At 47.2% G+C, this 27293-nt stretch overlaps 1 protein-coding gene across 2 annotated transcripts in view; it reads right to left on the reverse strand.

The window, feature by feature from the left end:
• Positions 1–27293, reverse strand: part of RUNX1 (RUNX family transcription factor 1) — a 266395-nt gene that overhangs the window by 32168 nt on the left and 206934 nt on the right. For both annotated transcript variants that reach the window (XM_068975391.1, XM_068975402.1), the window contains one exon: positions 7630–7821. In XM_068975391.1, coding sequence (XP_068831492.1) covers positions 7630–7821 — 192 coding nt within the window. The remainder of the gene's footprint in view (positions 1–7629; positions 7822–27293) is intronic.

Here is a 27293-nt window from a genome sequence, read left to right on the forward strand (position 1 = left end):
GGTTTTATGTACCGGAGGAGTTTTGCAATTCGGATCTTTAATCTCCGTTAACAATTGGGCTGCTCTAGGGCTTTGAAAGCAATTGTTCAATAATAAGAAAGCTCATGTGGGGCTAAAGGCTTTGCAAGTAAAATGTGAAAATACAAATACACCCTGAAGTGGCTGCGCAGAGTTGAGCATTCCCCTGCCTCTTCACATTGCCCCCGAGCTCTGGCGCTCAGAGGGCCAGAAGGAAGGGAGGGAAGGCAGGCGTAATGACCGTTCCTCAGCATTATTTCAAGCATACACGCTGAACTTCAAAGAGCACGAAAGTAACTGAATGACAGGGGACCTGTATTTCTCTTCCATGATGGGGGGCTGGCAGGGGGAAGGGGATAATGCAAATGAGGAAGATCAGCTCCAGCTTGGAGAGCTACACCCAACAAGAAAACGCAAGTCTTTTTTTTCCCTCCCCAGAGCCTTTTTGTTCCTATCGGCTTCTACTGTTTGCCCCCTCTCTGGGTACAGACTTTTGGTAAACTCTGATACCACTTCATGGCCGCAGTCAAAGTTTCGTTTTTAAATATCCAAATGTGAAAGGCTATCTTGGGGTGATTTGTAAATGTGGGATTATGAGATATGCAAAGTGAATCACCAGCCTTTCGCAATGGGTTTCTGGTCCACAGCGCCTGGCCATTAAAGCCATTTTTAACAAGGCAGCTTGTTTCAAAACAAGTGATAGGCCGGGCTCCGGGCGGTCACATTCTTGAGTCCATCCCAGCTGGCCGGCTGCGGTCTCCGTGTCATCTTCTGTCCCTACACTTACTCCCAGCCACTAACTATGTCATGACCTTTTGGGGGCCAGGGCGAAAGGCACCCAGGCCTCCTGTCTCCTGCTTTTCATCGCCTCCATCTTCCAGGAGAGATGCCCTTTCTCTACCACTGCTGGGTCCTCTAGTTCCATCAACATAGGTGGGCTAGGAAATGTTAAGAGCTATCTGATCTCATCTAGAAAAAAAAAAAAAAAATCATGCGTTTTTGTGGTTGGAAATAAAAGGACTCTGATATGAGTTCCAGCTAGTGAGGGCCTGAATGCGAGTAGCTGGAAGATGTAAGTGTGGCATAAGACACTGAGTTCACACTACCTGCCCGTCGCATCTGTCCTGGGGGAAACAAACAAGGGAAAGCTGCCTCTGAACTCAATCTGATGCCCCCATCCTTTCTACCTTGGTGTAACGGGTAGACTGGTGTCCATGTTCTGACCCACGGGACTATGAACATGACCTTATTTTTTTTTAAAGGGTCTTTGCAGGTGTAATGAAGTGGAGCATCTTGAGGTGAGGTCATCGGGGTTATCTAGGGGGAGGTGGGTGTCTAATCCCATCACAAATCTCTTTAGAGACAGAAGAGGAGGTGACTCAGAGGAGGAGGCCATGTGAAGAGGGAGGCAGAGGTGGAGAATGATGGGGCCACAAGCTCAGGGATGCAAGGAACCACCGAAGGCTGGAGGAGGCACGCAAGGTTCCTCCTCGAGGAACTTCAAAGGGGGTGTGGCGCCCTGATGGTGGACCCTGGCCTCCAGAAACGGAAGAGGATAAATGGCTATTGTTTGAAGCCAGTAAGTCTGTGGCAATTTGTTATACCAGCCGTAGGAAGTTACTATGCTTGGTTTGGTGATGCTGATCCAAATAGCCCACAGTTACCAAGCCTTACCCATGGGCTGGCTTACCTTTCGAGTGGGTCTAGGATCACCAAAAGTAATTTTTACTCCCATTTTGCAGACAGGGAAGCTGAGGCTTTCAGAGGTTAGGTAACTTGCCAAAAGTCCTACAGTGATACGTGGTGGAGGCCAACTGGAGGCCAAGGTAGTCTGCCTGTTGAGCTCATTCTTAGCCATCAGGCTCTGCTATCTTTCCTGGCCATGAGATTTTCAGATTAACCTGCCTACTATTTCACCAGCAATAGCAAGTAAGCGTTCCAACTACAGCTGTTTTAAAAACTTACTTTTCTGAACAAAAACCTTTGGGTGTGTGTGTGAAAACGAAAGAGACAGAACTGGCCTAGAGATCACATGAATAAGGAAACATTTCAGAATGTATCAAATTCACAGAAGGAATACTTCATCATTAGGATCAAGACCTAAAATGAACTCTTCTTTTCTCTAATTAGGAAAGATGTCCACAGGCATTAACAACATATTTCGGAAAGCATGGTCTGATCACCTTGAATGACATCCATGAAAACGCTCGGTCTGAGAACGCGGTCCTGCTAAAATGTGGTTTATGATGACTAGGGTGCTGACAGCTCGCCAGGTTGGCGGCTCCTTTGAAGGGCTGGTTTATTAAGTACTTAGCTGAGAGGTGCTTGTAAATACATCACAGGCATTGGAGCAGCACTCTTCAAGGGAGTTTTGTGTTGGTGACCACACGGTCCCTAAATAGAGTGCGGAGAAAAAGTAAGGCGGGCTGCCACTGAGCACCTCTCTGTAAGTCACCCCAGGTCTCGGATGGAAAGCAAGGGCAGCCCGCACTGCTGAAACCATAGGCGGACTAGGAAGCCAAGGCCTGAGGGCCTTTTTTAAAGGAAAAACAAAACAAAAGCTTAGCTTTTTCTCCATCCTTCATCCCCAAAGTTTTTAAATGTCTATGATGCAACTGATGGGCATGAGCTTTTCAAGCTTTCCTTAATACTTATACATTGTATTAGCCAAGATGGAAAACAGGACATGAGTTGTGAGTTCCTCCAACTCTCTGCAGCCATCTAGTTCTAACACCGTGTAACCTCTCTGCCCAAGGGTGAGAAGAGGGGCCCAGGAGAGCTTGTCATTCTGTGTCCATTTCACGGTTTCTCCTTCCTTCCCTCCCCCTCTTTCCGCATTTCCTTCTTACATTTATTTATGTTTATTTATTCATGGGAACACCTGATCCAGGCTTGTTTTCTGTGTAAGATTCTGCTGTTGTAGACCCTGCCAGGCTCTCAAACTCTACTACAGCTAGATAAGAGGGCTACGTTTAAATCACTCCCTTTTCATGTTCATAGCATGTCTTGTAAGTCGATTTCTAGCACCCTCAATATTTTGCTTTGTGTAACCATGACCATTTGTAGACTGACACAGGAGAATGACTGACTGCAACCTCCAAGGTAATGCAACCGTTCCCGGCCCCCTACTTTGTTTTTGAACTTCTAGAATTGCTGAAGAGAGAGAAACAGAGAGAGAGAGAGGGGGGACAGGGAAGGGAAGAGACACTGTGCATTTTATTTTACCCCCAAGGCTGGAAAGGGAATTTCTCTCTCCTCCTACAGAAAGTGAAAAGATTTTTTTTTTTTCTTTTTTCTTTGGTCAATCCAGCTGACAAAGATTGACGTAAGTAACCCAGTATGGCTGAGAAACAAAGTCAACTCAGTATCTCAAAAGGCTGCCCAGATAGTAAGTGCCAGAAAATGGTGTTTCCAAAGTAACTTAGGGTAAATCACTAGCAAAACAAACTAACTTGGAACACTAAAATTTAGGAGATGATTTAAGAGGTCCAAAACCCCATCAGCCATATGAAAGTCTTACAGCACCCACACTCTTGCAGGCAGTTCAGATGTTGCTGGGGTTTAGAGGTTAAGAAGGCCTCGGTGCCACTGAAACCCACAAAGAGAGCCTTCCACGCAGGAAGGGTTGCCCCAGTAAAGTGAATGGACGGCTAAGAAACCCTCTGCCTACCCACACATCTTTCCTTCACGCGTGCAGTGCTCAGAGAGTCATTATTCTGAGTTGAGTCTTCTTTTCCCCATCTTTAAAAACACACGTCTCCAAAGCAGGAAATGTATTCAGGTGCCCACCCCCAAGTCTGGCCCTAATGGTTCATCATTATCAATACCTCATGATAATAGAACCCAGTCTAATCAGGACTGCCGAGGGAGTGACCAGCCCAGCACTGCTCCCATCTCCCCGTAGGCGACAGGGGTTTTATTTGACACTGACCAGCCCTGTGTTTAAGTCCTTGATCCCAGGGTGGGAGCCTGGGAGAACCTGCCATCCACCAGCACTGGTTTTGGAGCCAGAAAGGGACTCCATTTGAGTTCACTTCCAATCTTGGAGAATTCTGGCAATTGTTAACCTCTGAGGTTCAGTTTCTCTGCCTGTAAACCACACCTACAGGATTGTAGGAATAACACAATGTATAAAAAAAGGTCTGACTTGTACCAAAAGATAACTGTTCCCAGTAAAGAGTTAAGCCTTGTGCCTTGACGCTGACGGCAAGATAGACCAAAAACAAAACTTGGCTTCTTAAGTTTCTCTGGTTTTGACAGTTTTCTGCATCAGTAGATTTCACCCTGTCTCTGCTTTCCCCGAAAGGAGGGAGTTACATACATGGCTTAAATGTGGTTCGTCATTTTTGGTAAATCAGGAGTCAGATTCTTAAACCTACTTGCTCGGGTTGCCTGAAGCCATCTCTAAGGGGAGGTGTGGCTGACGCGGTGGCAGCAGCTCCCTGTTTGCCTAGACTCTGCCTGGTCCATCTTTCAAAAGAACGTGTGTCGAGTTTTCTTTCCTGTGACTGGGAAAAAAATCTAAAACGGCCGCACAAGTGCGTGATAATGTCCTGACTTGCTTAAACGTGCAGCCGTGACCACATGGCTTTCTGTTTGATTTTAAGACCTGGTAAAGTAGGAAGTTGAAATTAACCTCAGCCCTTTTATAGCTGAAACCTCAACAAATAAACAGTGGTTTGGTGGCATGGCAACCTAGCCCCCTTTTCCATCTGTACCCTGCTGCAGATCATTTGAGGTATCTATTTTGAGTGCTTCTTAAGGACATCTGATTCTAGATAAATAGAGGCAGCATCCTAGATCTATGATTTCGTACTGAAGGAGTTAAAGTGCCAGGCATGACCCTGCGATGAAGCCTGAGAAAGACCGGGTTCATCAGCCTATTGACCCAGGATCTCTCGGAGCCCCTAACTGCTGACGATTCCACCAGGCTGAAAACATCCACCCATTGGTTCGGCACGGCTGTAAAACTGCTCTTGTTAATACTATGGGGATGTTTTTCTTCCAACTACTGCGGCCATTTCAAAGAGAGCCATAAACACATGCTGAATTTTTATACAAAGCATCTTCTTAAATATAATATAGAAGCTCTAGTGCTAAGCTGGGAAAATAACCATTTTCATACCCATCAAGAACAAAATGAAGGTTTTGGCTGAAAGAGACTTCACTGTGATTCCTGTTAACTTTCTAATTTCGGGGGGCGGGGCGGAAATCCCAAGGGTCTACTCGAAACAGGACGAAAGTAAAAAAGCATTAGATTTCTAATGGGAAAAAAGAAAGGAAAAGTCGTTTTACATAAAACTCTCCCAGATACTTATTTTTTAAAAGCTGTTCCTACAATTTTACAAGTGATGTCCTGAACGGCAAATCATATTTTGGAAAGAAAGGACATCGGTGACATAGTTAACACATTCTCTACAGAGTAGCAACTAAGACTCCAGGGCACTCTCAAAGCAAGTTATTATTACTTAGAAGTTGCAGAAGTAAAAAAGTTTTTAAAAGGGACAAGAAAGGGGGTTAAACCTGATACTGTGCTAAGCAAACAGTATTCCAATGAGCTGAGGAATGCCCGTCAGTGGCAATGCCTCAGACTGAGAGCTGCTGATGGCTGAGGATAAGAATTCAACACCCCACCCCCAAGCCCACCATTTTCTTTTCGGTAAAGAGAGTGTATCTGACCAGGAAGAGAAATCAGATCTGGTTCACTCTTCACCAAAACCAAAACCAAGCCAGACTCCTGGTGATGATTTCCACCGGCCCCCGTGTGGTTTATGTTTCCATTGCCTTTCAAAATGCTTCATAATTTTGGTTTCAAGAGCAGTAGAAGAAAGCAAATTCCTTTATCAGCCCAGAAGTAGAAATGGTCAGTGACGCCGTGAGAGGATAAGAAAACAGAAGTCTCCCCTTGAATGTTACAAGTGGAATCCTGCAGATGACACACATGTAAATGGCCCTAAACACAAGATCCAGCCACCTCCTAAAGAATTTTATTCTATTTAGAAGAAAAGCAGCAATTCCCCCGCCCCACCAAGCCCATCTCACTTAATGTGCCATTTGATCTAATTTCTCATACATGCTTGCATTTTGGAATTTCAAAAAATCAATATGCATATTTTGAATGAGTAAGCGATGATGAAGCACCAGGAAACCAATGGTTTCGTGGGACCTCTTCTTTAAAGGCAGCTCAGAGGCAACTGGAGATGAGAGGCAGCCCTCCCAAAGACAAACTTGGGTTTTTGCTGTCCACCAAAGGGCTCGTCTATAGAAAGACCCCTTGACAGCCACATAGGATCTTACACGAGGGGGATCTCTAGGAAATTTTCATGCAAATAAAAGAACCTTCCCCAGAGACACGAGTGTGAGAGCAAACGGCATGGGCCATCAGGCTCTGGGGAAGATGATGGAATTCCCTTTGGAGAGCCACACACGTGCTAATCCCAAAAGAAAGCTATGGGCTGGAAACCCTCAAGGACTTGGGATTCTTGTGCATCTCACAATAACAGCTCGGAACACAGAGAACACCCCAGAAATCTAAGTTCTGCTGTCCCAGAAGGGCAGGTGCATGTCCCCTGCTGTCCACCTGCCCCAGATGGGCCCCTTATCTTTTCCTGTGAGTCAAGCAAGCCTGCCCCTTTCAGAAAGGAATCTTACTGCGACCGTACTGTACACAGCTGTGTCTCGCATGCCCTGAGAAAAACCACTGCATTTCGGAAATTTGAAATGGTATCACAGAGCAAATAATCACTGACGTCAGTGCTTTCTGCAGTGTAAATGAACTCTGGGTATTATCTCATTTGGCACAGTGGGTTTTATGCAATTACTGTATTTTACAGTGTTTTTGCCATTGCCAGCTAACCCCCACGGTGGTGGGAGCAGGGAGAGTCCACCTTCTGGATCGACTGCAAATTCATTAGTTGCAATGATACCCTGAATAGGGTGGCGTCCAGACACTCCTATTTCCTTATAGTTTCAAAAGGATGTGCATAAAATACAAACCCCACAAATAATCAGGAAGGACGTGAAACGTCTTGACCATCACCTGGCTTGATGCATGCCATGTGTATCTTCAAACCAAGTTAAGTGAGAAAATGGCATAGCCAGAGCTCCTGCGTGAGAAATTCCAGACATGATCTACATAGGGATATATACATATCTGGATATACATGACCTCCCTGGTGGCTCAGTGGTAAAGAATCTGCCTGCCAATGCAGGAAACATGGGTTTGATCCCTGGGTCGGGAAGATCCCCTGGAGGAGGAGATGGCCATCCCACTCCAGGATTCTTGCCTGAAGAAATCCTCACGGACAGAGGAGCCTGGCGGGCGACCATCCAGGGGGTCGCAAAGAGACGGACAGGACTGAGCGACTCAGCAACACCCTCTCTATATCCTCTGTATCAGGGCCTTTCAGTCTGGGGGTCTCGTCACAAAGCAACTCTGACTCGGTAGCTCTGGGGTGGGCCAGGGGTGGGGCGGGGTAGGGGGACACTCTGCTGTTAGCACGCTCCCAGGCTGCTTGCTGGTCCGGGGAAGTGGGGAGGAGAAGCCACGATGGGTCTGGCTGGGTTCTGCCCAAGGGTGAGGCGGCACGTGGGCTCCGTCCGGGTACTTACCCTGCATCTGACTCTGAGGCTGAGGGTTAAAGGCAGTGGAGTGGTTCAAGGAGGCCCGAGGGTTGGGTGTGGGGGCTGGGTGGTGTGGGCTGACCCTCATGGCCGTTCGCCGCAGCTGCTCCAGTTCACTGAGCCGCTCGGAAAAGGACAAGCTCCCGGGCTTGGTCTGATCATCTAGTTTCTGACGATGTCCTATTGCGGGGAGGGGGTGGGGAGGGGGAGAGGGAGGCAAGGAAGGAGGGAGGCAAGAGATCAGAAAATGAACACTGCGGATTTGCTAGAAATCGGGTGTTTCTGGGTCTCCCCTCCCTCTCCCCTCACCTCCTCCCCACGCCCCACATGGACCTGCTGGAGACCTGCTAATTCACAGGCACCCCTGGGGATTTGGGGCTGGCACATGGGGGACCCCTTTCGTCATATTGCTCATGGGGTGCTCCTTCGGTCTGGCTCCGGGCGCCCACCTCAACCTTCTGCACCCATCTGCACAGGGTGGAAGGCAGAGAGTACGCTGGGCTTCGTGGCAGAGGTGGTGGATGGCGGGAGAGCGGGGGAAGGGGCAGGTCGTTGGCACTTGCTTGGCCCTGAGCTGTGGGCTGGAGAAGGAGCCCCAACAGTTTGCCCCCCACCACACACCCAAGCCCGGCTGGTTTCAGAGCAGCGAAGTGGGCCCTGGAGCTTAGCGGCAGGCCCCTGCCAACAGGAAATGAGGTGTGGCTGCAAACCACAGCCCTGGGAGGTCAGATTTCCTGTTAAGTGCAGGGCAAGGGCCCCTTCTCCGCTCCTCGCCAGCTCTCCAAGAGCATCCTCTCCTCCCTGGAGCCGACTTCCTCGGGCTTGGCTTCCACGGGTCGGAGATTCGCAGCAGCCAGGGCCTCTGGAGCCCAGAGTGGGCTGCCAGCAGAGTGGAGGTGCTTCCCCGGGGGGCCTCTGGAAACCCAAGGTGCAGAGGGGGACCCTCAGCACCTCGGGAGCCAGCAAGTGTCCTCGCCTGCCTGGCTCCTCGTCAAAGTCACTGTCACCAGGATGTGAGCAGAAACCCTTCACTAGAGAAGGGCTGGGAGGGTTGGGGTTTCTCTTTCCTCCCTTAGTTCTTCATCAAAATGTCTTTTTTTAAAATGTATTTACTTTCTGACTGCACTTCGGGGCTTGTGGGATCCTACTTCCCCAACCAGGGATTGAACCCATGCCCCCTGCAGTGGGAAGGCAGAGTCTTAACTGATGGATGTCCCGGGGGGTCTCCACAATGGCTTTAAAGCAGAGATTTAGGCCCGTCGAGCAGAGCTGAGGATCCCAGGTACCCACGTAGCCATGAGGGTTAGAGGGGTGGGGCTGGGCTCGGCCAATTCATTGGAAGAAAGAGCCACTGACCAATTTCACAACTTACCTCCTCCCCGCCTATGTCATCAAGGGACCTCAAAACAAGACTGGGGAAGCAGCCCCCTTGCCAGCACACTCCAATGGCCTTCCCCATGCCCGACCCCCTCCTCAGTGAGAAAGATGATCCCTGGATTCCAGCACCCCCGCCGCCTCCCCCAGCCCGGGGTGGGAGTGGAGTTGGGAGAAGTACATTTTAGCCCAGCTCCCAATGGTTACAATTATAAAATTAAATTTTATAACTTTTATTATGGTTCCAAATCTCCGTGGTTTGCCGTTTCTTCCTGCTGCCAGGCCCCTTGGCACAGCTAATGCTGTCTCAAATTCCAGACCAGAAAAAGGACCCACTATACTGCAGTGATTTTATCACGAGCAAGACCTGTTTGGCTCCGAGATGAGGAAAAATACTTAAGCATAATATTTGTGTAGTTCAAATGCAATGCTCCCTCTTTTCATGTGTCACCAAGGCAAATCTGGTCTCTGATTCCGCCCCTGCAGCCCACAGCCCTCTGCCTGAACCAGGCAGCCCATGTCACGTGGGCCCAGCACACATGCAAGGCCTCTTACCCGCTGAGTATTTTAAGCACCAGCCTTGTGGGTGAAAGGCCACAGGGCCAGCTCCCAGAACAACCCCTACCACCCCTTTTCCTCAGAGGGACGAAAACAATCTTTTTCTAGAACATTCTATGTCAGTCCATCATGGAGTCGTTTGTGGTCTCTGGATGGACCGTCTCGGAGACTTCTCCCTCCTTTTATCTCTGGGACACATTCTCAGCTTCCTGACAGTCAGACTGAAAAATCTGAAGCTTTCTTGCAGAGAAGCAAACGCTACCAACTCAAAGGTCATCCCAAGCACATCAGTATGGTCCTTTCCATGCCTATCACCACCTAGCGCCTGGAGTTAGGAGTTAAGGAGAGAAGAAGGCAGGACACATACTTCTGGAAAGTTCTAGCACCTCAGAAAGAATGCCAGTTGGCATAGAGGTGGTGCAGAGGCTTCTAGCAGGTTTTGTACCCATTTCAAAACTGCACATTCCTCGGGCAACCAGTGGTGTTTTTGAAGAACAGCGTGTCAAGGACAGTAGGTAATCCAGGAGAATGATGTGTACCAGATCATTCCGAACACATGCATTTGGTGTTTTGGAGCCTCTGGTCAGCCTTTGAAGAGAGGCCTTTGGTTGTGTCTACCTCAGTCCCCAAGCTTGGGAAACAAGTGCTACCAAGAAACTAAACAGGAATAAGTCATTTCAGGGAAGCCACTACTGTGGCTGGGCATAACTCAAGATATATGTATATTTTTTAACGAGACCCCTTCTCATTACCCTATGCTTGAAAAAGAAAGTTTCAACGTGTGAGCAGTTTTTGCACCAGCTGACACCTGCCAAAATCGCAGTCATTTACAGAGATTAACTGATGACTGTCTGCTTCAGCAGGAATGTTTGGGCATAGCTCTCAGAGAAAACAATTCTTCACTCTAAGCTCTGTTCTAAGCCCTGAGAGTCTCAGGGCTGAGTTTAATGCCGGAGGAGGGGTGAGAGTTCACCCCACACCCTCCCTGCATGTGATCCTGGAGTAAGTCAGAGTGGTATTACTCTCCCGGGGACCCTGAGACCCTCCTCCCCACACGAGCTGGAACACCGAGACACGGGGGAGATAAAAAGCATTATACTAAAGGTGTGGTTCTGATGCATTCAGAAGCTAGATCAAAGGAAAACCTAATTCTTCTTTTCTGAAACCATCAGATTTCATGTGCCAAAGAGCAATACATTTTTTTTTTTGCATGAAATATAGAAGCTTCCGATATAAACTTTCAAGCTGGGGAAAATGAATGCTTTTTCTGTCTCCAGCTTCCTGTATCTGTGTGCAATTAAGATGTCAGTTTGCTCCCTGAATTTTAAATACAGGAGTATGGAGAATGTCCATTATCAAATTCATTTTTATTCTTTCTTACTGACTACTGGGCTTTCGAGGGCAACAGGGAATTCAACCCTGGATCAAATCTTCTGGTAGAAATTATGTGAAGCCTCAAACACATGTATGTTGGCAGCCTGGATTTTTTTGGACACGTTGGCAGTCAACTGTGAATGTTTACAAGGTTGTCTTGAACACAGTCACAACCTCAAGATGTCATACAGGGACATATGATCCTAAATTATGTTTCTCTATTACTATTCTCACATTTTTTTTAAAAAAGTACTTGATTAGAATTTTATATATATGCAAAACTGTACAAAGCCAAAAGAACAACCACCAAAAAGAATAAAAACTAATTCATCCCATCTGCTAAATTTTACTTCATTCCAAAGACGTACATCCTGCAGTCTTCTGGAATGGGTGCCCACTGGGCATCCCTAAATGTTAGGATATTTGTGATGGTTAATGAGACCAGCTTTTAGTTTTCTGCTACTGAAAACAAGGCTGAGTGGGTATGCATATTTCACTGACAACTGAAGTCCCCTTTTCAGGAAACCATTGTTGATCTGTGGCTCAAAGTAACTGAAATACAATATTCTCGAATTACAATGGCTAATGTCCCAATAAATCCATCCTACACTGAAAATATCATAGGCTGAAAATGCATTTAAAACACCGAACCCACCAAACATCTTAGCCTACCTTAAACATTGTCAGCACATTAGCCTAGAGTTGGGCAAAATCATCTAACACAAAACCTATTTCATAATCAACTGTTGACCATCTCAAGTCATGTATTGAATACTGTGCATAATGAAACTGAAAAACAGAACTGTCGTCTGAATACAGGCGGTTGCAAGTTTATCTGTTGTTGATCCCTAAGAGGTCATGGCTGATCACACAAGCAGCTCACCACGCATCGCGAGCCCGGGAAAAGATCAAAGTTCACAATTCAAAGTATAGTTTCTACTGAGTATGCATCACGTTCATGTCATTGTAAAGTTAAAAAAAAAATTCTAAGTAGAACCATTCTAAGTCAGGGACAGTCTGTGTACGATCATCTATGGAAGAAAACGGATAAGACTAGGTGGTCACCTTTTCTTGTCAAGTTTTGTGTAGAGAGAATCATTTTCTGACGGTAAACGTGTAAGTCCATGTTTCTGATATAAGTGTACTGATTTTCCTGATAGATTCTCAGCAGAAAAATTTAAAAAGGCATGTACTAAAGCACTGTCAACATGAGCAGCTGAGAAAAACTGATGTAAAGTGAAAAGACCAAAAAGACATCTATCTATATATGTGTGTGTATACGCCTCTCTGGTTTCTCTGGTGGCTCAGCAGCAAAGAATCAGCCTACAAAGCAGGAGATGCGGGTTTGAGCCTTGGGTCGGGAAGATCCCCTGGGAAAGCAAATGGTAAACCACTTCAGTATTCTTGCCTGAGAAATTCCATGGACAGAGGAGCATGGTGGGCTACAGTCCACGGGGTCAAAAGAGCAGGACACAACTTAGTGACTAGAACCACCCATGTATCTCTGTCTCCCGCCATCCATCCATCCATCCATCTCATTGTGATTCTTTTAAAAGGGTGTATCTTTTTCAAAAGATGTTTGCCAATCAATCTGATGCTAATGACAATATCTGGATATAAAAACATCAACATTTCTTTCTTTAATATGCTATCCTTTATGGACTAGGGAAGAAAAACTGACGAGGATAGAAGATAGCTCATTTTTCCTGGTATAATATTCTAACTTCTGCGCTCCAGAGTTAACAAAGTCATTGGGACTTGAAAGCAATGATTCTGAATGTGGTTGTGATCCTTCCTCAAAGCCCCTTGCAGGTGGTGAAGTAAACCTTTCTAACTGCAAACCTATCCATCTGCTAGCTAATGAAACACTGGGAAATACTGTCCCATATTGTGTATAGGTTATATATATATACACAGATTTATATATATAATTATATAATAATACATAGATGGTATATACATTATATACACAATACATAAAAACATATGCTGAGATATGTTACTATATTGGAATACATACTATCAGTTCAGTTCAGTGCAGTCGCTCAGTCATGTCCGACTAGTTGCAACCTCATGGACTGCAGCACGCCAGGCCTCCCTGTCCATCCCCAGCTCCCTTAGTTTACTCAAACTCATGTCCATTGAGTTGGTGATGCCATCCAACCATCTCATCCTCTGTCGTCCCCTTCTCCTCCTGCCTTCAGTCCTTCCCAGCATCAGGGTCTTTTCAAATGAGTCATACTATAATACATGTTTATATATCACCCAATGGTACATATACACGGGTAGCCTAACTTTGGGGTGCTGCAGTTCACACGGTCGCAGGGAGTCAGACACGACTGAGTGACTGAACAAGCTCAACTTTCCCTCCACCTCCTCCCATACCATTACGCTTAGAGAACAGTGCAAGGCTGAAGTCCTTCCAAACTGAAAGGCTAGAGGAATTAGCTTCATTTTTAAACTCCTACGTGGCAATGAAGTTCAGAGAGATTATGTCATTTACCCAATCTCACACAGCCAACTAGACAAACAGCAGGTCTGAAAACACACCCGCTCCCTCAACACCGCACCGCCCGCCCCCCACCTCACGCTCCATGCACTAAGAAACACCCATTTCCCTGACTCCCACGTGATCAGAGCCACAGTGTCCCGTGGCTGTCCATCGCACAGACCTTGGGCACTTGCGCGACATGCACCCTCTGCCTTGACCATCCCACTTCCGTTCCCGGCTTGCCTTAGAACAGAAGATAGCCAGAGCTGTGAGGGGGACCCATCCCAGAGAGCTGGGTCTCACACATCCGCACGTGCATCAGAGTCTCCTGATGTCCTGGCAGGTCTGGGAGCAGGACCGGCAAGTTCAGAAGAAGATCTGGCCGACGCAGAGGCTGCTGGGGTTCCCAGGGAGTGTGACGGTGAGCGTCAGCCACTCCTCCCTGCCGTGCAAGTGTTTCCAACCTGCTGCTCATCTGTCGTGGGCTGGAAACTAAAACACCAAATCTACCAGAACCGTGTTTAGACTACGTGTCCCTGGACACTGAGTGATGGCCTTGTTTGGTGATAACTATTTTTGTGGTCTTTAAAAACTTTTTTTTTTTTAAGATTCTTCAGTGTGCTGTACAGAGTGCCTGAAAATGGGAAAACTCTGCCTGAAGACGGCTGTGACTGTCTCTCTGCCACCATCCTGGAGAGGACCCTGTGAGTCACTGTTGCAATCATCAGGAGGGTCTGGGAGGGGAACCCAGAATTCTCAAATAGGAAATGACTTCTGCCCTGTTGTCTAAGGAGAGGCTTCAGGGAACAGCAGAAAAGGGTTATGTGGATCCCATGAGTCCTTCCCAGAAATGCAGAGGTTATGACCTCGGAGCCCCTGCAAGGATGGGGGTGTTCATGGGCTGTGCTGTGCTTGGTCTCTCAGCCGTGTCTCACTCTGTGCCACCCGTGGACTGTAGCCCACCAGGCTCCTCTGTCCATGGGATTCTCCAGGCAAGAATACTGGAGTGGGTTGCCAGTGGCCTCCTCCAAGGGATCTTCCCAACCCAGGGACCGAACCTGCATTGCAGGCAGATTCTTTACTGTCTGAGCCACGAGGGAAGCCCAGGAACACTGGAGTGAGCTTCAGTGGAGAAGGCTATCCCTTCTCCAGATCTTCCCGACCCAGGAATTGAACTGGGAATCCTGCATTGCAGACAGATTTTTTTTTTTTTTTTTACCAGCTGAGCTACCAGGGAAGCCCGGGGGTGTTCATACAGATGCTTTAATCCCTCTCCCTGAGAGAAACAGCATGGCACCAGCGAAATGGGACTGCCAGTCTGGATGTTAATAACTCTCCATCCTAAATCTGCTTTTCCACCCAACTTTCCTGTGGACAAGAGCAAGTCTCTTCATCGCTCAGCCTCCTTATCTGGAAGCCTGGAATTAAAGGACTAAGATGGATTACTGCAAGGGGCTCTGAAAGCATTCACAGCAATTACATCTGCGGTGATTTGGCTCAACCGGATCCTGTTCGACGACTCTAAGCAGGGGCTCTCTTGAACAACTTCACGTGACGTTAGGACTCTCAAGAGTTTGCTTTCTGTCTCTTTTTCAGGCAGATCCCTGGCCTTTGGGAGCCATCAGGCTGGTCTTCAGAACTCTAACTCAAAAACGGGAATTTCTCCGGCCTGCCCTACTCTTGGGTGCGCCGATGGCTGGCAGCTTTGCACAAGGCATCCTGAAAACTCATTCCTTATCCCGTGTCTTCTGCTGTTTCAGCCATGGCCCTCTGAACAGTTTTCACAGATCCTTTCCCCCTTTCCCCTGGAGACTTCACTGAGCGTGTCCTGGGACCTACCAGCCAGGACATCCCCTTTCTGTTTCCGCCCCTTCCCCACGACAGCCCAAAGGCTGCATCTGGAGGGAATGGGTCATTCAAGTCAACTTAAAAACCTGCTAACATGTTGTCAAGGGCTGCAGCTGGGGGGCGGGGGGAGGAAGATCACTGTGCTGAACCTTAATCCAGGGTATCATCTTCCTGCTTCCCTCATTGGTTAGAAAACAATGGTACTTTTCAGTTCCCTGGCCACGTCCCCCAGTCAGCGGTCAGGGGAATGTAAGGCTGAGATCAACGCCCATCGTCCCACGTGTGCAGCTGTCCAGCTCCCTCACCCACACGCCTGGTACACGGCTTCTCTTCCCTTCATGCGTGAGCCTTCTAAATCACACAGAGCTGGTGGGGAGAAGCCACCAGGGTGCCAGCGCTTCCTAGGCCATGGGTTTCAACCGACAGATTCTATAGATGTGGCGTTTACCCCCGGAGAATCACCAACAGGGACTGTGATGGGTATAATTGAGAGGAGCTTTGGTTCTCTTGCAGATTGTTCAGTCGCTCAGTCGTTGTCTGACTCTTTGCAACCCCATGAACTGCAGCATGCCAGGCCCCCCTCTCCATCACCATCTCCTGGAGTTTGCTCAAACTCACGTCCATTGAGTCGATGATGCCATCCAACCACCTCATCCTCTGTCATCCCCTTCGCTTCCTGCCTTCAGTATTTCCCAGCATTAGGGTCTTTTCCCACGAGTCATTTCTTCACATCAGGTGGCCAAAGCATTGGAGTTTCAGCTTCAACATCAGTCCTTCCAATGAATATTCAGGGTCAATTTCCTTTAGGACTGACTGGTTTGAGCTCCTTGGAGTCCAAGGGACTTTCAAGAGTCTTCTCCAACACCACAGTTTGAAAGCATAAATTCTTTGGCACTCAGCCTTCTTTATGGTTCAAATCTCACATCTGTACTACTGCAAAAATCATGGCTTTGACTAGACGAGCCTTGCTCGGCAAAGTGATGTCTCTTCTTTTTAATATGCTGTCTAGGTTGGTCATAGCTTTTCTTCCAAGGAACAAGCATCTTTTAATTATATGGCTGCAGTCATCTTCTGCAGTGATTTTGGGGCCCAAGAAAATAAAGTCTGTCATTGTTTCCAGGTAAGTGAGTGAGCCTTGAGTCTGTGTGTGTGTGGGGGCGGGGGGGGGAGGCTTGTCTATCCTGGGTCTTCCCATCCACGGTCCTACACTGGCTCCTCACAGGGCATGATGTACATACTTTAAAGGTCAGGCTGGCTTTTGCTAAGCCTAGTTTCTAGACTAGAAGGCAGACAGCCTGGATTCCCTGCTTTGCTCCAGCCACACCGGCCACCTTATGACTGCTCCTATATGCCTGCCTCGGGACCTTTGCACCTGCCGTTTTCTCTTCCCAGGACATCTAGTCTCCAGATACACTTAAGTTTCATCTTCTCCCTTAGGAATTCCTGAACAGCCTAGGTTAAGCCGCACCTTCTCCAACCTGGCCAGTTCCAAGAGCTTTATCGTTGGTTTTCTCCACAGCATTTATTAATGTTATTTATGGTTTGTCTCTGCCCACTAGGCTGCAAGCTCTATGAGCCAGGGACTATGTCCCTTTTCTTCACAGCTGTATCCCCAGTGCAGAGAAGAGTACCTGGCACACAGCAGCCTAACTGAATGTTCACTGGCTGGCTGACTGACCAGCTGAATGCTGGTGCTAACCAACTGTCCTCCATTAGATTGTGGGAAAGTAGGATTATTCAGGGCAAAGGAAATTTGAACAACAGTTTTTAGCTGAAATGAAACTGTAGAGGGCTCAGAAAAACTACTTAGGGAGGAAAAATATCATCATGGAACATAGAGAGTTTTGTGTGGAGAGCTGTCTTATGGGAAGTTAAACAGTCTGTAAAACTGGTCTTCTCTATTTTTTTTCCTTCATTACACAAAAAGATAAAAAGAATGGATAAAAGGCCTTTTGTGTGGAGCTGAGTGCAGTACCCTCACATAAGCAAGGCACTGCTAGAGCTCCCTTGTGTTTTTGGAGAGAGTATCCCCCCCAACATACACACTCACACATGCACACAGTGTCTCATGTACCTAGACACAGGCTAAGACACAACTGCTAGAGCAAAGCCTGAAAGGAAAGGTGTAGAAAGTGGAGAGTGAAGCCGGCTGGGACCACGACAAGAACAACTAACCCTGACTTGAGGCCAAAGGGGTGCACAGGGCCTGCCCCCTCCATCTCCTGCGAAACTGTGCGCTCAGAATTCGCGGGACAAAAACACAAAGCAAAATGGAGTTCCCAGCTCATCCCCATGAGCTCTCGGAGACCCGAGGCCCCCTGAAAGCAGAGGAGTCAGGACGGGTAGTCGTCGGTCACCATGGTTACCCCCTGTTTCTGTCTGGTGACTAAGGAGGTAATTGCAGCTTAGGGTGGGGGACCCGCCTGGTTTCTTGTGCTCCTGACCAGAGGTAGCCCTCTGCGGGGGCAGGGGAGGCAACCGCCATGGACGGGTGCAGACAGCTCTCAAGTTCGAGATTCTTTCTCCTCTGCAAGCTTGTGATTGCAAGTACTGTCAGCTTGTCCTTGGGGAAGGGGTGGTCTGCAGAAAACACCATGAACGGGTAAGAAAAAGTAACCCCAGGGTGGTACCTGGGAGTGTGTGGATCCATTAATCTGAGGGGCTCCTCCCCACAAGGACAGGCTCTGTGAGTGGGAGGTGGCTTTGGAAGGATGTGTTTTTGGTGGTGAAGCAGGGGTCGAGTTGAGAGGCGTGAACCTGGCTGTGGAGTCCAAGCCTCAAAAGTATTAGCCCTGGGAAGACAGGCAGGCAGGCTTGGAGGAAGGAGAACACCGTCCCAGACGTCCATAGGCTCCACCCGCTCTCTCCAGCTGCCTGGGTGATGCTGATCTCCCACAAGCCTTCTGACACCCTTGCGGGTCTCCACTCCCCTCCAAGATCTGCACACACTACGCACAAAAGACAGAGGGCCCCTAGCCTGTTCAGACAGGGCTGCGGTAAACTGAGGGCCCTGGAGGTGTGATGGTATGCCTCAGCCAATGCTGGGTGAATGAATGAATGAATGATGAATGAATGCATTCAAGAATGAATAAATAGATGTCCAGGCCCCTTCCTAGGCTAGACCTACTCAGGGACATACATCCTACAGCAGTAAGGAAAATTCACAATGTAAGGAAAAATCGCCTCTCATTGCTAAAAGCTCTCCTGTTGGTCCATGGTGAATGTGGGTTGGGGGGGGGGAGGGGTTTTCCAACAGCAGGGGAGGGGCGGGAGTGAACAGCATCTGATTCCTGTCTTCTCTCACGTCACAAATGCCCACTGACTTCTGGGCTGGCCTCACAGCAGCAGGAGGCCAAAAGGCCAACTCAAGGCCCTCGTCCAAGTCCTTTAATAGATAGCCAAGCAGGTGCCAAAGGACAGTGGCCCTCTGATCAGTCACTGACCACATGCTCGTAAGAAAGCCAATAGTAACCAGCAGTCATTTGCAACCTGTCCTTATCCCTACCTCACACCATCTAAAGAAAAAGCTGGCAGGTTATTTGGGGCATACTGGTCTCACTCAGGCTAAGTTATTATCCACTGTTGCCCACACACAGCTGAGAAACAGCATCGGTGGGGGTCCTCCCCGCTCAGCTACTTGAAAGGGCGGTGGTTCTTTGTTGGGGACTCCCCAAGAGGCGTTGCACGATGACAGAAACGCTGGTCCTGTGCTTGCCAGGCGATCTTGGGAGGGAAAAGTTCTATTTATGCCAAGACACAAGTGCCCGCTATTCACCCTGATGACCCCATCTGAGCCAGCGCTGGAGGGACGGACAAGAAGGGTATCGATATTTCCCTCCAAGACCCCTGCACCGTTCTCCCATCAGAATCCTTTCCAGACTGGAGAGCAGCAAACAGCAGGCCTTCCTCCTTCCGTCTTCACCTGGGGACTCTTGTCTCTGCAAAGCTGACTCTCGTGGGACCAGCCTCCTCGCTCGCCTCTGCTACCAACACCAACAGGAGAACCGACTTTGCGACGGCTGTTTTGAAACTTCTTTCCTTTTAACTCCATCCACGGTTCCCTCTTCTGTGCAAACACTGGTGTGTGAAAGCACACCTCCACTGGGAGAGGGTGCGCTCATAAACTGCAGGTTACTCCCCGTCTTTTCTTAGCCAGAGAGGGCGGCCCCCACCTCACTCCCTTCTGGGTCTCTTCCCCACACCCAACTTTTTTTTTTTTTTTTTCTTTTTCTGAAACCACTTCTGCTTCCTTCATTTTCTCTGCAGCTGTGGCGAAGAGATATAGTAAAGCTACTGTATAGGATTTTGAAAGCAGGGCCTCTGAGAGCCTTCCAAGCCCCGTACAAGCCGGTTATTCTCTGGCTTGTTTTCTTTGGCTTCAGGTTAGTAACACAGAATGAGTCAAACAGTATTAACTTTCAATAGGGAAGTGGTGTGGTCAACCCAAGCTGTTTGCGGCTAGATGGTGCAGATAGGTAAGGCAGGTAGTGAAGAACAGCCCATAAGGCTGCGAAGAGGCAAAGGAGGGGAAGGCAGCCTCGCTCAGAAACATCCAACAATTCGGTCAACAGGACTCTAACCATCTTTTTTTTAAGTTGGCTGAGGAATGAACCCCAAGGTCTCTGGCCGGCCAGCTTCCGGAATTTGGCCAGGCTGGGGCTCTGTAGCTTGCACAATCCAGCACTTTGTGGGTAGAAGGGTGACTTCCCCCCTCCCCTTTTCTTTCTTTTTTTTTAAAAAAATGATGCCAAAGTCATAGGAAATCAAGTTAGGATAACTTCCCCTCCTTAGGGCATGTCCCTCTGGGTGGACCTTTATCCATTTCTTCCCCCTGCTTGGGCTGTGAGTGGCTGTGCCCTCCACCTGGTGCTTGCCCATCTTCTCAGCCCTGAACCTGGCCCCCCAGGTTGGTGGGCTGGCTGCAAACCTGGGCTCTCCTCCAGGCCAGGTGACCCGCCCAGGGGGATGTGCTTGCTCCTACAGACATCAACTCTTCCTTTTAGAAGCTGATAAGGATCTTCAAACCATCCCATCCTCTGTCTCTTGTTTGGCAGATGAGGAAACAGAGGCTCTGAGAGGGGATGGGGGCTGATGAGCTCTGCAGAGCCAACCGGGCTGGGATCTGCGATCTTTCCACGTGGCTGCCTCTCCCTTGCCCAGGGTTCAGGATTGCTCTTATGGCTCAACAGAAGGGCTCCGAGAAATGGCCCAGCCCTTGAGACTCAAATTTCAGCAGTTCCCGGTTTCTTTCTCCCTGCCCTCAGCTACTTATTTATTTTGAGACCGGCTGAATCACCCACGGAATAGAGCAAGTTTCTCCTCCCAACCGGCTCTGACAGCATGTGAACGAAGGAACAGGACAGCAAGCCAGCCTCTGGAGCCTTGCAAGGTTCTCACCTCGGAGCAGCTGCAGGTTTTGACTCCTCCTGGGAAACTGGCAGGAAGGCTCAAGGGTGTAATATTTCACCTCCCTGCAATCTAATCCCCAAATCTCAGGCGAGCAGCATATATAAAAAGCCACGGGTGGAAAAAAGAGGAACAAGGACTCAGCAAGCTACACTACAATCTCTGCAACTCTTCCTAAGCCTTTCATGGAAAGAAAATGAAGTAGCACAGCCAGAGAGGAAGAACTGTATTTGGTTTTGGAAAAGAAATAGATATTAAAAGTAAACTCAGTTCTCTTAACTGTGAAGTTTGCCTTTTGTTTGTTTCCAAAATGCCTACAGGGTGTGTAACAGTAGGAAAGGAAATATTAAGATATTCTGATGCCAAAAAGTAAAGCTTCTAAAAGTATGGATTCACAGTGGGGCTGATTTAAATGCCTTTATTTTTTCCCCTATGGTTTTTCTTCTCATCAATCCTAGAAGACAGGATGAGATGAAATGTACCTTCAAGAAGCCAAGTTTTATTTTAGATCCCTGAGATTTTTGTATAATATACACAGCAATAATAACATTTCCTATGCTTTTCTGTTATCTAATTACGTATTTATAGATTTCTGATAGACTGATAGATTACCTGACAGACTGTTTACAAAGCACTTGGATATTTATCATCTCCATTCATGCAAAGCAATCTTCTGCATTAGAGCTATTGTAATTATCTCCACCTTATAGATGACTCAATGGAAGCTTCTAGATGCTAAGTGTCTTGGCAGATACACAGCAGCATGTTCAGTTAAGAAACAACTACATTTTGATAAAATCTTTGTTTGGGAAAAGAAACAAAGGAAGCAGGGAAACATGGTGAACATGGTTTGGCTTCAGTGAGGAGAAAATTGGTGAAGTAATGCAGTATTTCTGCAGTATTTGGGGTTAAAATAGTATCTTATTGCAGTATTTGGGCTGGAAGGAAAACGACAAAAAAGCCCTTACTGTCTTGTATCCCGAGAGTTCAATCTGCAATGATTTAAACAAAAAAAAAACCAAAAAAACAACTCGGCAATGGCAAGTATCTGGCCTCTACTTAGGCATAATTCTAGTTGATTCCCTGGTGAGGGGTATGGTATGCGGGAAGGGGCATGTGTCCAGGGCATGTGCTTTAATAATAACAGCTAATATTTAAGGAGCATCTCTGTGCCAGGTACCATGTGTCATCACGTGCTCCTTTCTTCAACAAGTACCAGAATCCCTTGAGATGAACACATCATCTTCCCGGGGTTGCATGTGAGGAGGCCAAGCTCAGGGAAACTGATCTGACCACAGGGCAGAGGTGACCTTGAATCAGGCCATCAGCTCTCCAGCCGGGCCGCCAACCACTGCTCCAGCCTGTGGCTCAGACCGCCTCTAATCCTCATATCCCTTAGCAAGGTCGGTGTCACACGCCTATTCTACAGATGGGGAAACTGACGCACAGGCATGGACGTAGCAGGGCTCAGACATGAGGCCATATCGGGCCACCTCCAAACTCCTCTCTCACTCCCCCAGCTCAGAGTTTCATTTCTGAAGCTTGGGGCTGTGCCCTTTAGCAATGCCAGAAACAAACAGAAAGATGTGACTATGGGCATTTCTCTGGAGCGCTTTAAAATGAGTGAATTAGAAAATCATAAAACCACTTCAGAGGTAAGTAAAAATAAGGTGATACCAGGAACACATCCAAAAAGGGCCATAAATGTATATAGTTCTTAAGAGCTGAGATATTTCAAATATTTACTTTTTATCTCAAATGACCAGAAGGCTGACTTCTAAGCCATGGTGAACAAAAACAAAAACAAACAAACGGAATCTCAAATGTTCGCCATTTCAGTGTATGAAAGTACTCTGAAAGATTCAATAACAGGCTGAGTTTTAGTCAATACTTGCTTTAATGGAACCTGAGTATATGTAAATCGTGGAAATACCAAAGTAATGTATTGCCATTAACTTACTTTATAGGGGTCTAGGGAGTTGGCAGATTAATTCAGCTGTATTCCTTAGAAAAAAGCAAACAGAAAAGAACTTTGCTTTGGGTACTTCAATGTTACCTTGGCTTTCATCTACAAATATATAGCCAGAATATTTGGCTTGGCTATCAGGAATTTTCCCAGTGACAATGCATAACTTACTTGCACAAAGAACTCACTGCAAATATATCACATGTAACTGAGAAAGGCATTTCACAGCCAATGTCAGTGTTTGTGACATGTCTGATAATACAGCTGTAATGCTCAGTAATAGGCTATACCTAACTTACCCCTTCTTGATAGTCCGCTGTTCATAGCAAAACAAGCAAACCTTTAAAATAAATTGTTTACAAAGGAAAATAACACGGGAAGAATGGGAGGACACAGAAACTGCAAGCTAGCTCAGACGAACTTAAACACAGATCTAGAGCAAGGCGGGTTAACTCTACTTTACTTAAACTGAACCTCTCGTTTTTTTTTGGCGGTGTCAGTGAGTTCTATCAGACCCACTGGATCCAATTCTTCCTAATGCTTTTCTTAGCTACATGGCTTACAGGAAAAAAAACAAAACAAAACAAAACCAAGCCTTCACAAAAGCTCAAGAAGAGTTTTTATCAAAAATGGAAAGTGGTTAGAGCATAAAAAATTTCTAAGTCCATCCCAAAGCCGACAAAAGAATGCATTATAAAACGCTGTGCCAACGGCAATGCATTGTTCCATCAAGTCACAAGGTACATGGGCAGCTAAGGCAGGCACTGCGATGCCCAGAAGGGTCTCTGATGGTGAAAGGTGGACATGCGGTCACTGAAACACATCTCTGAGTGTCTCTGGGGGAAATGAAGGAAACCCCTACCAAACACATACCAGAAGAGAAAAATCCAAGACAAGTCTAGAGAGACACGTTGGTTTAGGAAACACAGAGAGTGGCTGAGTGTCATGCCCACGAAGCTTGGCTGTGGTTAACGGGGGCGTCCAGGCACCCCAGGAGGTGAGCCCTGTGCATCTGCCGTGAGGCTTGAGACCCCAAGAAGAGTTTGGCACATTTCATGTCAGTTTTCTAAAACAAAGTAGAGGAGCCTCTCTCAAGCCGTGTCATGCGTATATCTGAAAGGACCCACAGGTGAGATCTCAAACACCCACTTTTTACTCAGACAGAAGTTCCCCCCTGCTGCTAAGTCGCTTCAGTTGCGTCTGAGTCTTCAAGACTCTATGGACTGTAACCTGCCAGGCTCCTCTGAATTTTTCCACCAATCTCAACCTTTGGGGGCAAACCGATATGCCCATTGAGGGATTTAGGAATGGTGAACCAGAGTGTTTCAAGGGTCCATAAAAATGTAAGAAAAGAAATTTTACTGTGTCTAAATACAAAAGGAAAAAAAAAATCAAAATTTATAAATGTTTAATTAAGTGTCTAAAAAAAATGAAACATTATGGCAACTTCATGAATTTTTAAACTTAGGAATCACAGATCGTTTTGGTTTCGAGTCCTCTCATTTCCAAAGGATACCAAGATTCAATGCAAATAAGTGCTGCATCTCCTGAACACCGACTGTGTGCCAGGCATTGGTTCAAAATGTTTGACCAAGGCTGTCGCATTCAGGTTCCCTGCCCTGTGAGGTTCATGCGGCCACTGTTCTTGTTTTCTGAAGGCTGGGTCAGGCCAGCACTCTTTCTGCCCACCCCACGGTCACCCCTACAGCCAGCAGATGCCAAGAGGGGGATTGCAATCCAGTGGTAATCACTATGCTGATGGCAATGACATCAGGGCTGCAGGAAATTAGATGCGTTACTCATAGCCAGATTAATTTCAACACCAAGTGATAAAAGCCATTCAAAAATTTACAGCAAAAAAACATCTAACGTAGGAACTGGTGTATACATATATGCGTGATGTGATGAAGGATATATCCGCCCCCACCCCCCACCCCCCACCCTGTGGAAGGAGGCCGCCAAGGGTCGACCTCTAGGGGGCGCTGTTTGCGGGGAGCGCAGGGCTTCTGTTTTTCTGATGGTATTTTGCCATCCTTTCAGCGGGAGCTAATTTAGAGATTATCACTGGTCCTGTTGCCTGGTTGGACAGAAGAGGACAGTGAGGAGAAAGTACTTAAGATAATTGCATGAGTTCACACCCACTGGCCTGGTGGCGCCAGTCTGAAAATCCAGGTCCCCCAGCTGAGGATCTAGAAACCTTTCCACATGTTTTAAGATTAAGAAACTGAAGCCTAAATGCAGACAGGATTTTTTTTTTTTTTTTTTTTAGCACTTCATATACTAAATTCTAACAAGGACTGGGATGTTAGCTTATATCTCGACTTCACTAGGGTGGCGTTTAAAATAGTGATGTGGGTTTCCAGTGGGTCAGAGGGACAGAGCTATTCAGAGTCATGGTTTAAGATTCGGTCCATGTTCCTTCTCCACCCCCTGCTCCCCTACATTAGACTGAGGTGCTACCTAGATCATTTCTTTATGTTTTCATTGGTACCTGGGAGGAACCATTGTTTCCCTCTTTTCTGCAGCAACACAGAACATCTCAGGACTTCTGTTTAAGACAGGGCTAGTTACCAAGAGATCACAGGCCTGCCCAGGTCCTGGTGAGCTAATGAAGTGGCTTATCACTGCTTCCAGGGGCAGAAGCTTACTCCCTCCAGGGTCCTCTTACATCCCTCTCATCCAAAGGTCTCTTTCAGACCTTAGCCTGGATGTGGAGGGAATGTAAAGGGAAAGTTGCTCTGTCGTGTATGACTCTTTGCAACCCCATGGACCATACAGTCCATGGAATTCTCCAGGCCAGAATACTGGACTGGGTAGCCTTTCACTTCTCTGGGGGATCTTCCCAACCCAGGGATCAAACCCAGGTCTCCTGCATTGCAGCTAGATTCTTTACCAGCTGAGCCACCAGGGAAGCCCAAGAATATACTGGATTGGGTAGCCTATCTCTTCTCCAGCGGATCTTCCCGACCCAGGAATCAAACCAGGGTCTCCTACATTGCAGGTGGATTCTTTACCAACTGAGTTGTCAGGGAAGCCGCAATAAGTTCACTAAAAACTCAAGAGTCATGGAAGTCTTTGTTGTTTAGTTGCTAAGTCATATTCCACTCTTTTGAGACCCTGTCGACTGTGTAGCCCACCAGGTTCCTCTGTCTGTGGGACTGTCTAGGGAAGAATACAGCAGTGAGTTGCCACTTCTTCCTTCCGGGGATCTTCCTGACCCAGGGCTTGAGCCTGCATCTTTGGCATTGTGAGGCGGGTTCTTTACCACTGAGCCATCTGGGAAGTCTGTAGGAGTCTTTATCTATATAGAATACTTCTTGGTCTAGTTTGATGCTACTAAGCATAACAAACAGAAAGACATTCTAAAATTCACTGGAAACATTTAGGCAGGATTATTAGTGCTTTAAAAACTGCTTTTGCCCAGTCATCAGATAATTGAGGAGCTTAGCACAGTGGGGATTATAGCTTCAGTGGAAGTCACCCCAGAATGTCCATCTTAGCACCGAAGTGCCGTTCACAGTGGGGAGGAGGAATCTAAGCAGAACATTCTACCTCTTTGACCCTCTGTCTCCTTTATATTTGGGTGAGAGGAAAGAAAGAATTCTTTTTTTTTTTTCTTTTCTTTCGGGGATCATGATTTCATCCAGAAAGAATGAAAGTCCAAATCCAGCATCTGAAGAATCCAGGGAAAGGGGGATTAAGTAGATGATCATTCATTACTTAAAGGACATGCTTAAAGCAATTCCCAGAGAACAAGGTGATTAGGGATTGATAATTACAATCCTGAGATAACAGATCTGGAAAACCATCTGGCATTCCACTAACCAGTCAGGGGCAAAAAATGAAAAAATTTGCATCCTCCTAGCAGGCTGCATGGGCTTCCTGGTGGCTCAGCGGTAAAGAATCCTCCTGCCAATGTGGGAGACGCAGGTTCGATCCCTGCCTCAGGAAGATCCCCTAGAGAAGGAAATGGCAACCCACTCCAGTATTCTTGCCTGGGAAATCCCATGGGCAGAGAAGTCTGGCGGACTACAGTCCATGGGGTCGCAAAAGAATCAGACACAATCGAGCAACTAAACAATAAGAGGCAGGCTGCACTGTGCACGTGGGCCCTCTAGGAATCTCTTTGCTGAAGGAGGAACTGGACTTGGACAGCTCATTTGCGGTCATTTTTGTCACATTACTCATTTTTCCTGCCTGCCTCTGCTGGAGGGAGAGGTAAGCTTCAGGTCCCCAGATGCCAGGCCCCTAAGCAGACCCTGGTGACAGACATGGAACCCATTGTCAGCCCGTATGGCAGTGTGGGTGGTACATTTGACAGCATCCTCACCCCAGGGAAAATGTTGGTTCCATCCCGTTGGTACAAAAATGATGAATGTCAAGACCATCAGGCTCTGCTTCCTTGAAGAAAACTGAACCTGAATTTTATTGATAAACTCTAATAAAAAATTTCTGCATAGAAAATTTCAATACAATAAAGCTCAAGTAGCAGTTGGTGTAGTTCTTAAAAATAAGACTTTGGCGTCTGTAGCTGGCAGTGTCTGGATGGCTGTGTTTCAGTTCTGGCTTACGAACTAACTGTGTGACCTTGGGCAAGGGACTGGATTTCTCTTTGTGTAAAGATCTATCCTTACC

The sequence above is a fragment of the Capricornis sumatraensis genome, chromosome 1, assembly GCF_032405125.1.
Source record: "Capricornis sumatraensis isolate serow.1 chromosome 1, serow.2, whole genome shotgun sequence".
In the NCBI taxonomy this organism is placed as follows: Eukaryota; Metazoa; Chordata; class Mammalia; order Artiodactyla; family Bovidae; genus Capricornis; species Capricornis sumatraensis.